Below are 14,227 nucleotides of genomic sequence, written 5' to 3' on the forward strand. Positions count from 1 at the left end.
CTTGAGTCAATATCTTTATTAATATGACTCAAGTCCTATTAACTTTCCTGCTAAACTGCCATCAGGGACATGCGTACTTTCTCACATTTGCTGACTAATCTGTGTTTTTCTCCTAATCATTCAAGCCTTTGGCTTTTGGGCCCAGGTACCTGCTCAGGACATCCCCCTGTTGAAAGGCCAAGGTAACACTCACGCCAAGGTTTTGTGGTAGTCAATGGTGTTCGTCACCCCAAGGAACTTTTGCACTGTGTCCATCACTTTGGCAGGTTCCGTTCGCAGCAGTTTGCCATCCAAGACCAGAATCTGGAAGAAAAGAAAAAGGAGAGTGTGATCTGAACCTGTTTTCACTCCAGTGGCAAACAGGCCCCCAGTCTTCTGGGTCAGCAGGCATGGTTATAAATTGGGGACCCCACACTCTGTAGACTGCTTCTTCCTCCACCTGTGGATGGGAGGTGCTCCCATGCCTCAGTCCTGGGCAGTCTAACTCCCTGCTTTCTGCCAGCTTCCTCTGACCGATGCCATCCTTTCCTAGGGTTTAGGCTATCGGCAAAACCCTGCCTGCCCCTCATATCCCTATGACACCCCCTCTCTCTGCCTCTCTCCAGGTTTCTGGACCACATGTCACTCTCCTGCCTAAATCCTCCAAGGGTTTCCCTAAAATGCCTCAGCTATCTGGCCCCATCTACCTCTGCAACCAGGCTCTCCCTCTGTCACATACGCCTGTCTCCCTCACTCCCAGGGGCCTATCCCAGAGCTTTCTGGGTCCCCTTAGGGATAAAGAGCCTGTTGTGATGGGACAAGGGCTTGGGATAAACAAGACTGAAACCTTTGAAGACCCCAAAGATCTAACTCTCCAATGACACCACGTCTGGCCCTGTAACTGGTAAAAGAGATTTTGAGGCTTTCTGCTAACCACCCAGAGCCAGGGCTGTGATTGCCCTCCCGAGGGTCAGGGACAGGCAGCTACCTGGTTGGCATGAAAGGCGCTGAGCCAGCGCTCGATGTGGGTGGCATACCAGCCGGGGACCAGGCAGCGGTTCTGGAGGGCGCGCAGTTTCAAGGATGCATCGGGCGCAGCTGTGATCACCTCGTGGAAGGTGTACTTCAGGGCTACTGGGTCATCATGGGCTCGCTGGTGCTGCAGACAAGGGGAGAGAGAGGGTCAGCATGTCACGTGGAGGGACCAAAGGAAGAGGCTTTTGTGGGACAGAAACCAGGAGGCAGCCAGAAGACCCTGAGCTGGAACCAGGAGCCCTGGGTTCAAGTTCTGGTTCTACCTGTCATTACCCTTTGACTTCAGGGAAGTCATAGCCCCTGGAAGCCCTAGTTTCCCCATCTTTGAGAGATGGGAGTTGGACTAGATCAGAGCTTCCAAATGCTGGTTGCTTCACACCACCTCTGTGATTTCTGCCATATCCACAAACCACCTGTATGTGACAAGTCAACATAAGTTTCTTTACGTTGAATCATCTTTCTTATTCACGTAAATGTATTTCAAAATAAAACTCAATACTGCCTCCATAAATAGAAGACTAGAATCAGTTGTCATATATAAAGGTAATCATTCATAAATACAATAAAAATAAAGCAATGTTCTCAAACACCAGGCAGATACAAATGTCTGCTACAGGCCCTGATACAGGCAGGAGGGTGGGGCCCCTGTGATGGGATCGGTGCCCTTGTAAGAAGAGGCACCAAAGAGTTCGCTCGCTTGCTCTGCCATGTGAGGACACAGAAGGTGGATGTCTAAGAGCCAGGAAGAGAGCTCTCACCAGGAACCAAACCAACTGTCACCTTGATCTTGGACTTAGATTTCTAGGCTCCAGAACCGTGAGAAAAAAATTCTGTTGTTTAAGCCACCCAACCTATAATATTTTGCTATGGCAGTCCAAGCAGTCTAAGACAGAAGGATTGGGAAAGAATTGGAAAGGGGAAAACACCAGGTTTGAACCACTTAAAATAATGCCACGGGCAGTCGGCATCTGCATAATTCCCAAGTCCAGAGATCAGGAACCTGTCCACCAGGGGTAACCCTCATGAGCCCCTAACACCTCCACTGAGGATCACACAGAGCTCGGGTGGTGGAGGTGCAATAATGGTGCATAACAGCTCCCCCTCCTGACCTCCCCTCTGAGGCAGGCCACTGTCCTTCCTCTCCCTCCAGCACCTTCCTGGATCCTCCAGGTAGGAATTAGTCCCTCTTCTCCTTATCCCGCCTCGACCATGGACAGAAGAAAGAACAGGGTCTTAGACCTGGAGGAGCTGGGTTCAAAATGGCAGCACATGAACTTGAGCTAGTCACCTGGCTTGCTGAACCTTGGTCTTCTCATCTGTGAGAGGGGACATGCACAAAGCCCTCTACCCTCTAGAAAACTGCCGTGACGCTCCAATGAGGTGAAGATGTAGAGCAGGAGCATTAGAACAGAATGGGGACGGACTTCAGCCAGGGCCGCTTTCCCTCTACAGCCTTCTCCTTCCTCTTTCCTTCCCCCGATAAGAGCAGACAGCCAATCTCTGCTCATTGCCAGGAGGTGGGGAGGGCACTCGGCAGAGCAGAAAAGAGAAGTGGCCTTTATTCCCCCAAAGACAAAGCCCAGAGGGAAGGAGAATACTGAGGTATAGACAGAAAGTCCTAGAGAACCAAGTGGGAGCGAGAGACTGCCCACCAGATGAGGAGGGTCCCCAGGCTTGGGGAGTAAGAGGAGAGAGAGAGGTCTGTGGGAACAGGGAGCAAAGAGGGTCTGCACCTGCCTCCTGCCAGCCTGTGGCCACAATGAGGCCCCAGAGAGGAGGCTCAGAGGGTGGCCAGACCTAGAGGGGCCTTCCTGGATCAGCTCTAGACGAGGAAGCCCCACACCCTGGCACTGGCATAATCCCAGGAAGACTGGCAGGCAGGGGAGGAAACCCCCAAAAGGCCAACGTCTAAGCTTTCCTGTAAGCCCAGTGGAATGATGTTCAGAAAAAATTCAGTCAGGTCATTGAGATTAAAGAAACTTCTAGTTCTTACATAGTCAAGTAGGACCTAGGAGTCGCACTCTCTAGCACAAAGTGCAGTCCACGTAACTCCCTTGCCTGATCGGGCATTTGCACTCCCCACTAAGAATGGCAGGTCCTGTGTCTTGTCCTTCTCTGATTTCCCACCCCCCTCCCGCCCCGTGCCCAGCAAGGAGGCCACAGTTAGTGTGAGCCCAGATCACTGTTCACCAAATCTAGGCTTCATCAAGATGGAACCAGTCTCCACCTCTTGTTGGTGTCAGAGTCACAGGCAGGTCCCCAGACGAAGCTGGGAGGGTGAGCAGGTAACTTGGCTGGTATTCAACATGGAGTTCTGCCTGGCTTCTCCTCTGGGCTAGAGTGCAGTGGAGGTGGGACCATTCTTACCCACCACGGCATTCCAGGAGCCTACTGAGGGCTGGCACAAAGGAGGCGCATAATAAATATTTGCTGAGGGACTTCCCTGGTGGCCCAGGGGTTAAGAATCCGCCTGCCAATGCAGGGGACACGGGTTCGAGCCCTGGTCCGGGAAGATCCCACATGCCGCGGAGCAACTAAGCCCGTGCGCCACAACTACTGAGTCTGCGCGCCTAGAGCCTGTGCTCCGCAACAAGAGAAGCCACTGCAATGAGAAGCCCATGCACCACAATGAAGACCCAACACAGCCAAAAATAAATAAATAAAATTTAAATAAATAAATAAATATTTGCTGGTATTTATTGGTGGCTGAGCAGTAGACAGAGCCCGTACCCCCACCCAGGACCCCACCCCGGCTCACCTGGTACCAGGAATAGGCTCGGTCTGCTGGGTTGATGAGGATGGTCAAGACCTTGGCCTTGGGTAACAGGGCAGCCGCCCGCCGGGGAGCCACTTCTGAATCAAAGTAGTTGGCGCTTTTCTCAAAGTAGAAGTCAGAGGTGGTGTTGGAGGGGATAGGGAAGAACTCCATGTACCTGCAGGAAGCCCAGAGAGGAGGACTCACAGGCAAGACCCAGGATGAAGGGGCCTGAGGGATGCAGCTTGGAGGGCCGTGGTGGCTGGGGGTGGAACTTGAGAAAGCAAGCAGGCACATGGCTCTCAGTCAAACAAGGACTCACTTCTGGCAGGGGTCCTAGAAGGAGTGGTCACTTGGTAGTCTCCCTTTTATGAATTCATTCCTTTTTGGGGGAGACTCTGGGGTCAGGAGGATGTGAAGACTTGTGGGTGTGGTATGGGTGGCAGGGTATGGAAAGGGGGCTGCATCTTTCCATCCTAAATGGGATGGTCCCAGAGTGAAATAGGCAGGGCCCTAACTCTCACTGCCGCTAAGGGGCAAGCGGGGATGCCTCTGACCCGGGGACGCCAGCACTGAGGGGAGGGACGCCCTGTGCTGCCTCCAGACTGACCTCTGATGGTGCTTTCTAAGCTGCTACTGTGGACCAGGAGACAAGGCGGGGACAGGGTTCACCTCCTGCCACCCATACCCCCTCCCTGGCCTCATACGGGTGAACCTGATAGCTTCCCAGATGAACCTCCCACGTCCCACCCAGAGTGACTGCCCACACCAGCACTTTGAGATCACCTGCAGGTTGAGGGTCCCTCAGAAAACTAGGTGAACACTCAGACCCTCCCAGGAGCACCTACTGAGGCAAAATAGAGGTACAACTTCAGGGGTTTGTGGGAACCAAAACCCACAAAGCCTACCCTAGTTAAGGATGTAGGATCCCTACTCTATCCTGTGAGATATGGTTTCTCTTAGGTGATCCCAGGGGACCCCTTTATCAGGAATCAGAATCACCTGGGGGCTTGTGAGATTTCTGCATCCCTACAAACAAAATCAAAACCTTGAGAATGGAGCCGAGAAACTGCTAGCTCTCTCACATTTCTGAATTTTCTTTACAAAATAGCATTTTTACACCCACAATCCATTGTTTGTTACATCTAAATGGAGAAAGCTCCAAGAAAGAAGCTTTTTTCCTAAGTTTGTAGCAAAGACATTTGGCAGCAAAACCTGACTTATGAATCTTACTTGGCATAAATATTCACATACTTTGCTACAGATATATTAATGTATTTGCTAATGGGCACTGCCCCAGACCTTGGTGAAGGTGCTGTTAAATATACCGTGTCTCTCTAAATCTGGAAAGAGACGACATTCAATAATGCATCTGGCTACAGTGGGTTTTAGGTAAGAGATTGTGGCAATATTGGAGTGAGAAATAGACAGGAAGATTGGCAGACAGATGACTGGTTGATTGAAAGATAGACAGCTAGAAAGAGACTGATGGAAATACACACAGAAAAATACCACAACACAAACAGAAGAATGCCCATGATATCTCTACGAAGGTAAATCACTGACATAAAAATAATAAACAGGAGTAACACATGTGTTACAACCGCTGGTGACAGGTTCTGGTGAGAATCTGCAATTTCAACCACCTCCCCGGAAGACTCCCTGAAGGCTAGAGAGCCACCTCTGAAGGGCTCACAAGAATACCTCCTGCTCCACAGTCAGCCACCCACAGTGGGAAGGGCCAGCCTTCGGGTCAGAACCCTTAGATTTCAGCCCCAGCTCTCGGGACCTCGGGCATGTCCCTCTTCTCTTCTGGGACTCAGGGTGTTTCTGTGCAGGCAAGGGAGGGGCTGCACTCTGATTTCTAGTATTCTCAGAGCCCAGGCAATAATGTAAAGGGGCAAAGGGCTTCCTCATCAACTATCCCATCTGTGACCAGGCTCCAGAATCATGACTCAAGGGTCACCGTGTTTTGTCCCTGTTTACAGGAATTAGCTGTGTGTAAGCGAGGGCCAGCTGCTTCCTGCTGTGGCCACAGCAGACCTCCTCCTGGGCAGACTCCATGGCAACCATCCCATCCCACTGTTGACAGAAAGGCCCACTCACCAGTCGATGCCTTTGTGATAGTTGTGGCCATTAAAAAACTGGATCTCCTCAAAGGTCTCGGAGCTGGGGTAGTTGCTGCTGAGGTCGGGGTGCATGCCCAGGAACAGGTAGAGGGCCGTGGTGCCTGTGGAGGGGGAAGGTAGGTGAGACCTGGGCCCAGCACCCCAACACAAAGATGGAGTCTGAAATTCTGGGTTCTGGTCCTGGCTCTCCATTACTCACTGGGAGATACTGGAAAAGTCCCTTCCCTTCTCTGGGTTTAGTTTCCTCATCTCTACCATGAAGGAATCATACTAAACTCAGGATGGGCAAATACATGGCTTGCATGTGGGCACGCCAACTCCTGCATCCACTGCAGACATCACTAATCCATCACGACATTCTTCATCACTAAACAAAGACTTAGCCTCAGAATCCTCTCACCACCGTACTCTAGCAGTCATGTCCACTTGATTACTGTCTCCTCATAATCCAGGAATTAGACGGTTTCTGTTGGTCCCTCTGGCTCTGGGCCTCTGTGCTCTCTGGCACTTGGGAGGAACTCAAGGACAAGGGAGTTCCAGACTCTCCAGTGTGCTGATATAAAATTCTTGAAAGGCTAAGAAATCTGGCTCAGATGCCTCCTCTTTGGGTACCCTTCCTTCACTCATACTCCCTCCCCTAATTGACAGTACAGGACCGACCCCCTCCTTTAGAGATTTCATTCCTTTCCTACATGTGAGTCTACAGTTAATATGCCATAATGAGAGGTTCCAGAAGAGAAGGAGACTACAGAGTTTGGTGATCAAGAGTCTAAGTTTTGGGGTCACAGAGACCAGGGTTCCAGACCTGGATCTGCCATTTCCCAACTAAACGTGTGAGGGAAATCACTTAACCTCTCTGAGCCTTGAGTGCTTTGTCTGTAACATGGGAGCACCCGTCCGTGCCACACGGTGCGCACGGTAAACACTTAGCAACCTCTCTCCTCTGCTCCCTCCTGCACCTCTGGCAGACATGACTAATTGATCACAGTCTTCTTTGCTCTGAACCAGTTTTACCTGGCACTGCTCCAACATGCAGAGTAGCTGATATGGGCTTCTCTGATTTTACTCTGAGACTCGCAGCAGGACACAGGGAGAGCTCCCTGAGGCTGTGGTTCAGGACAGATGGGAGAATCCAATGCCCAACCTCTATCCTCTTCCCACCTCCACACTGATGGGCATTTCATGTTCACCCCAGCTTCACTCTCACTTCCTGGGAAAGAGGGGGCAGATTACTGGGGAGTGGGACTAGGGCATGGTGGCCCCCAGAATTCTGTGGCTGAGAGAGCAGGCACTGGGGGAGGCTGGTCAAGAATGGAGAGACCTGCCTGTTTTCTGGGGGCCAATGATGAGGAGCTTTGGGAAGCGGTCACATGTCTTCTCCTTGGACCAGATGTCTTTGTGGCGTTTGTCTTCACAGGGATCCTAAAACAACAAGGGAAGAGATGTCAGGGGTGCCCAAGAATGGACACTGGACTCCCACTGCACATGGATATGTGGCTCTCACAGCCCTGAATGACAAGTGTAACTGCATGTGCCCTTGTCACATCCCCATCTTGGGACACTGAACGACTGGTAGGCAGCGACCATTTCTAGTCAGTCTCACGCTCCCAGACATAGCCTAGTAAAATGCTCAGCACAACACTTGGCTCATGAGCTCCTATTGTTGAATTTAAAAGTTCAGCAAGAGGTCAGCAAACTTTCTCTATAAAGTTTAGTAAATCTTTTGAAATGTTTAGTAAATATTGTATTTTAGGCTTGGGTACTACCCGGTCTGTAGCAACTACTCAACTCTGCTGTTGTAGCTTGAAAGCAGCCACAGATGGTATGTACAAGAATGAGTGTGGCCATGTTCCAATAAAACTTTATTTACAAAAACAGACTGCAGGCCAGACTGGATCACAAGCCATGGTTTGTGGACCCCTGAGACCAGCAATTCCAGCTTCTGCTTCCAGTTTTTTACAGCGCCCTGGGGCAACTTCCCCAAGAACTGTCCTCCAAGCCCTCTGATCAGTCCCCTTTCCCATGTTCAGAGCCTGCTGGAGTGAGAAGGTACATGCCAGGCAGGGCAGCTGCTTTCCACACTTGTTTACACTGTGTTCACCTACAGTTCTGTGGTGCTGTTTTTCAGAGGCTGTGAGTATGTATGCACATAGGTCTGCGTGGAAGGTCTAGTGTGCACAAGAACAAGCAAGCATACCCGCTGGTGAGCAAGTGTGCACCTGAGTTTACACTTGAGAGAGCATGAGGGCCTGAGGACTGAGTCCCTGAGACCATACCTGGGGTGCATGCCCATGGGTGGTAGGCCTTCCATCCCTGCAATGAGGCACCCAGGCCACCCATCCCACCCACCTGCCAGAGCGGGTCCTTCTCCTCAGAGAAGATCTGGAAGTACTTCTGGGCCAGCTGCACTGGGGGCAGTGTCTGCAGCCGGAGGTTGGTCCAAGAGTGCAGGAAACGCACCAGGTGCTTGAAGGTGTACAGGCCCAGGCGGTCGTTCCCGTAGTTGGACAGGTGCGTCATGAAGATGCTAATCTGCTCCGGGGAGGGAAGATGCGAGGCAGGGCCAGTCAGCCTCTGAGCCCCTTTCACTACCTTCACCCCCACTTCTGACCCTCTGGTCTTGCTTGAGCTTGTAGGGCCGCGCTCAATGACCAGTCCAAGGTTCACCGGGGCCATCAATAAACTCACCGTGTGAGCTTGGGCTAGGTACAGCCAGGTGAATCTGGTCTGACACCTGAAAGGGGAAGCTGACCTCCTGTGCAGTCATATGGGTGCTCTTTTCTACCTTTTTGGCAGGAGGGTGAGGGGGTGCATGGAAGATAAGGGGTACACGGTTACCCCATAAAGCTGATAACACTACCACTTGATATCTATCTAATATTATTAAAGCATGGATGATTATTTCCATTTTACAGATAAGGAAAGAGAGACCCAGAAAGTTCAGCTGAACTTTCAGCTGAACTATATATATAGTGCATTTTAAACTATCTATCTATCTATCTATGTAGATATATAGTTTAATATATAGCTTAACAGATTCAGTTTACTATGTATATTTATACAATATTTATATATTTATACACACACTCAAAGACTGGAAAAAGAACACAGACAAAAACGCCAACACTAATGGACTTCCCTGGTGGTGCAGACTAATAAGAACCTGCTGTATAAAAAAAAATTAAATTCAAAAATTAAAAAAAATAAACAAACAAACAAAATAACAAGTTAAAAAAAAAGGGGGGCTTCCTTGGTGGCGCAGTGGTTGAGAGTCTGCCTGCCAATGCAGGGGACACGGGTTCGAGCCCTGGTCTGGGAAGATCCCACATGCCGCAGAGCAACTAAGCCCGTGCGCCACAACTACCGAGCCTGCACTCTAGAGCCCGTGAACCACAACTACTGAGCCTGCATGCTGCAACTACTGAAGCCCGTGTGCCTAGAGCCCGTGCTCCACAACAAGAGAAGCCACCACGATGAGAAGCCCACGCACCACAACGAAGAGTAGCCCCTGCTCACTGCAGAGAAAACCCGTGCGCAAAAACGAAGACCCAACGCAGCCAAAAATAAATAAATAAATAAATAAACAAATTTATTTTTTAAAAAAGTGCCAACACTATTTTATGGAAGTGCAAGATTATAAAAGGGACAAAAAGACTGCTAATGGGCTTCTGTGGTGGCGCAGCGGTGGAGAGTCCACCTGCTGATGCAGGGGACACTTCGTGCCCCGGTCCGGGAAGATCCCACATGCCGCAGAGCGGCTGGGCCCGTGAGACATGGCCACTGAGCCTGCGCATCCGGAGCCTGTGCTCCGCAACAGGAGAGGCCACAACAGTAAGAGGCCTGCGTACGGCAAGAAAAAAAAAAGACTGTTCAGATTCTCTACCAAGGTCATGCAGAGGAGCGGGGACGCAGCCAAGGCTAGAGTGTGGGTTTCCCAACTCCTGGCCGCATACTTGCTCCTGCCCCTCCCCCCAGGCCTGGGAAGGCCTGCCTCGGCTGCAGACGACTGTCCAGCAGCCCCTCCTCACCACCAGCCAAGGGCTGTGGAGCACTCACAGGGTTGAGGAGCACTGTGAGGAAGAGCTCGCCCCCGTTGATGATCTTGTCCAGCTCGCTGGAGCCGCCTGGATACTCGTTGTAGAAGATCGTGTGTGTGAAGAGGCCACAGGTCTGCCGCGGGAGGACCTGAGGATGGGGCGGGAGAGAGGAGCTATGGCTTCTCCAGGCACGGATGGTGACGAGCAGGGTCACCAGAAAGGTGACCTCAGAAAGGCAGCCTTTTGTGTGACCACACACACCCCAACCCTTGGGGGTCTTCTCCACCAAAGACCTGCAGCCTGTGACACTCCCCCAAGTGAGCCCAGGTGCCCTTGCAATTTTACATATGTAAACACTTTTCATACTTCTCTGTACAAAATGAGCAGACTCCGAAGTAACAGGGACAGGCAAGTGAGAATGTTTCTGGAAACTTGGACTGTGTGCCCAGCGAGGGTCCCTGCCCCTCTCCAGAGCAGCTCTCCCAGGCACACTCTGTGACTTCTCTCCTGGCTTTAGAACCTGCCTCGTAGGACTCTCGGTTGTATACTGGTTTAGCTGTTTAGTATGCGATCCAGGAGGGCAGAGAACTCACCCGTCTCATCACCGCCTCATCCCCAGAGTCAGTAGGAACGCCTGGGAGGTCAGTGGATAGATGGATGCAGGCATGAATCTGGCCTTCCCATAGCTGCCCATCTGGACTGATGAGAACCGTCTAGCCACTCCAGTGGCTGAGGCCAAAAACCTGGAGTCATCCTTGCCTTACCTCTCTCTCCCATACTCTATATCCAACACATCAGCAATTCCTGTTGGCTGTAACTTCTAAATATGTCCAGAATGTGATCACGTCCCAGCATTGCACCCTGGTCCAAGCCACTATGCCTCAACGGGAAGACTGCAGCGGCCTCCTAACTGGTCTCCCTGCTCCCCACTTGGCCCCCTACAGGCTTTGCAACTCATAGCAGCCAGAATGATGGAAATCCTCTTAAAATATGAGTTAGATCATAAGAGCACTCCATTCAAAACCCTCCCATCACAGACTAAAAGCTAAAGTCCATCCAGCGGCCTTATGTTGCCCTGCATGATCTGGTCCATCAATCACCCCTCTGACCTCATCTCCTACCACCTCCTCCCAACTTGCTCCCTTCCAGCCATACTTGTCTCTTAGTTGGTCCTCAAAACCACGCAGCACAAGCCTGCCTCAGGGCCTTTGCACTTGTTTTCTCTGCCACGCATGCTCTTCCTCATGTAGCAGCATGGCTCATTCCCAGGAAGGCTCTCCCTAACCATCCTGTTTAAGTTTCTCCTCTCCTCAGTACTCCCTGTCTCCATTCCCTGCTTGATTTTTCTCCACAGCATTTATGCCAACTGACCATTGTATACTTTACACAGTTATAAACGCACTGTCTCCTGCCACTAGAATGTCAGGTCTACAAAGGTGAGGACTTTTGATTTTGTGTACTTCAGTATTCCCAGAGTGTAGAAAAGGGACAGACATACATTTTACATAAGCCAACAAATGGATGAGACAGAGGCCTATCCCAGGGCCTCACTAGAGGCCCATTAAAGAATGCTCATCGGGCCTCCCTGGTGGTGCAGTGGTTGAGAGTCCGCCTGCCAATGCAGGGGATACGGGTTCGTGCCCCGGTCTGGGAGGATCCCATATGCCACGGAGCGGCTGGGCCCGTGAGCCATGGCCGCTGGGCCTGCGCATCCGGAGCCTGTGCTCCACAACGGGAGAGGCCACAACAGTGAGAGGCCCGCGTACCGCGAAAAAAAAAAAAAAAAAAAAAAAAAAGAATGCTCATCTCCTGATCCCCTGTCACAAAAGCATAGGAGTAGCTCATGAAAGAAGCAGACTGGTAGTCCTCCTTCCCTGGGATAGCCTCAGGTAACAGAGGGGACAGTAGAAAGTGGCCTGAAACCCCTAACCAGCTCCCCAGATTCATGCTTCCCAGGATAGCATGTGCATACCCGCCTCCCAGGCTCTGGGCCACACTCACCATGATGCCGTTGTGGATGAAGCCACGGCGGTAGCGGGCTGGCTTCAGGTGGGGGTACTCCTCTGTGCTGGTCACGCGGATGTTCCACACCTGCTTCCAGGCCTCGTACAGCTGCACGTGCACAGGGTACACACCCGAGTGGTGGGGCGCCACTGCGTACCCCATGTCTGTGGGAATGCCGTGCTCCTGGGGAGAGGAGGGCCAGGGCAGGGTGAGCACAGGATTTCTTCCCCTCAGGGCTTTATCTCCCCTTTGCAGAGAAAAATCAGAGGCTAGAATGGCAGAGCAGCGGGTCTGAGCCCTTGAGGTGCAGATGGGGAAGCTGAGGCTCAGGGCCCAGAGTCTCAGAAAGAGGCACCAGCCAAGCCGGGACTCCAATTCGGCCCAGCGTTCACTTCCGCCAGCACCAGGAGTGAGGAACAAGGATGGGTGCTGTTCCTGCCTCTCTTGGCCTCTGACTGGCTGGTGGCTCAGGCTGAGCCAGCAAGCAGGCCTCATCCCCTCCTTGTTGGGCATCTCCTCCAGCCTTCTGGGGTACCCACTCTAGCCTGAAGATGAGAGCTTGGGCTCAGGAAGCAAACAGGCCTGGGTTTAAGTCCTGCACGGACCTCTTATTAGCTGGTGTGGCCTTCCAGAGCTCCAGTTTCTCGTTTAAAATGAGGCTATTGAGATACCGGCCTCTTGGGATCCCTGTGAGGCTTCAATGAGACAGCAGCTATAAAGATGTTAATAAAAAGCTGTCAGACGAACTGCAAAAGCAGCACAAGGCCAGTAGTTCTGACCCCCAGCCCAGCCCTGAGCCCTCCCGGCTCTGCCCTGTAGGGAATCTTACTCACGACAGCGAACTTCTTGTTCAGGGCCATCTGCTCAGCTAGTACGGACTGGTTGTGGAAAAGGTGGGGCTGCATATGGCTCCACATGTGGGGGAACCACCAAAACTCCTTCACATACGACAGCAGCAGGTCGTCCCCAGCGTCCTCAGCATCGGTACCTACAGCCCGAGCACAGGCAGCTCAGCCCAGCCCACCAGCCATGAGGCCCGGGGATGGGTGTGCACGGCCACAGCCCACCTGAGAGCTGCTTAGAGCAGTTCTGTGAGCTACAGTGTGGGGCAGATAGAGCTCCAGTCCAGGGCCCTGGATTCAAATATGGCCTTGACTCAGTGGGTGACTTTGGCCAAGTACTCCCCATCTCTGGCCCTTGGGGCCTGTCTATGCAATATGCAGTTCAGAGGCAATGATTCTAATGTTTTCTTCTAGCTCTGACTTGCTTGCTCTGATCCTATTCCTATTTTTCTACTGGGTCATTTGTCTTTTACTTATTGACTTGTAGATGCTCTTTGTATATGTACAAGATGTTTAACCCTATCTTGTGTATATCACTACAACTACATCGAATATGTTAAGGGTTAAGAATATAAAAATACACACAGACAACCAAGTGTTGCTCTTATTTGGCTTTGGAACTATGCTGCAGACTTTCCTCCCAGAACTGCAGACTAATAAGGTTTGCCTAGAATTCAAGAGAGGCTGTCCTCACTGTGGCCCACGCAAAAGGCAGCTCAAGGGAACGCTCACTACAGATGACTACTCAGAGGCTGTTCCCTCCTGCCCAGTCCCAAGGGGCAGCTTGTGAGGACCTTGGGAAAGCCCCCAAGAGGAGGGCAAGTAAGAACAAAGCAATCCTGAGCCTTCAACCTCAACCCTTAAGACTCAAAAATAAAAAATAAACTCATTCCAGATGAAGGAACAAGATAAAAACCCACAAGAACAAATAAATGAAGTGGAGACAGGCAACCTACCTGAAGAAGAATTTAGAGTAATGATAGTAAAGATAATCCAAGATCTTGGAAAAAGAATAGAAGCACAGATTGTGAAGATACAAGAGATGTTTAACTAAGAGCTAGAGATTTAAAGAACAAACAGAGATGAAGAGTACAATAACTGGAATGAAAAATACACTAGAAGGAATCCACAGCAGAATAACTGAGGCAGAAGAATGAATAAGTGAGCTGGAAGACAGAATGGTGGAAATCACTGCCACAGAACAGAATAAAGAAAAAAGAATGAAAAGAAATGAGGACAGTCTCAGAGGCCTCTGGAACAACATTAAATGCACCAACATTTGCATTATAGGGGTCCCAGAAGGAGAAGAGAGAGAAAGGGCCTGAGAAAATATATGAAGATATTATAGCAGAAAACTTCCCTAACAGGAGAAGGAAACAGTCACTCAAGTCCAGGAAATGCGGAGAGCCCAATACAAGATAAACCCAAGGAGAAACATGCTGAGAC

The 14,227-nt window shown here is 51.0% G+C and overlaps 1 protein-coding gene across 7 annotated transcripts in view; it reads right to left on the reverse strand.

Moving 5' to 3' along the window:
* The window catches only part of NDST1 (N-deacetylase and N-sulfotransferase 1), a 73,965-nt gene that overhangs the window by 12,324 nt on the left and 47,414 nt on the right, over positions 1 to 14,227 (reverse strand). For all 7 annotated transcript variants that reach the window (XM_082622534.1, XM_082622537.1, XM_082622533.1 and 4 more), the window contains exons 5-13: positions 12,773 to 12,927; positions 11,937 to 12,122; positions 9,955 to 10,083; positions 8,248 to 8,430; positions 7,224 to 7,320; positions 5,876 to 5,999; positions 3,773 to 3,947; positions 968 to 1,138; positions 194 to 303 (exon numbers count right to left, since the gene is read on the reverse strand). In XM_082622534.1, coding sequence (XP_082478660.1) covers positions 194 to 303; positions 968 to 1,138; positions 3,773 to 3,947; positions 5,876 to 5,999; positions 7,224 to 7,320; positions 8,248 to 8,430; positions 9,955 to 10,083; positions 11,937 to 12,122; positions 12,773 to 12,927 — 1,330 coding nt within the window. The remainder of the gene's footprint in view (positions 1 to 193; positions 304 to 967; positions 1,139 to 3,772; positions 3,948 to 5,875; positions 6,000 to 7,223; positions 7,321 to 8,247; positions 8,431 to 9,954; positions 10,084 to 11,936; positions 12,123 to 12,772; positions 12,928 to 14,227) is intronic.

This window comes from Mesoplodon mirus (assembly GCF_964341445.2).
Source record: "Mesoplodon mirus genome assembly, chromosome: 5".
Classification (NCBI taxonomy): domain Eukaryota; kingdom Metazoa; phylum Chordata; class Mammalia; order Artiodactyla; family Ziphiidae; genus Mesoplodon; species Mesoplodon mirus.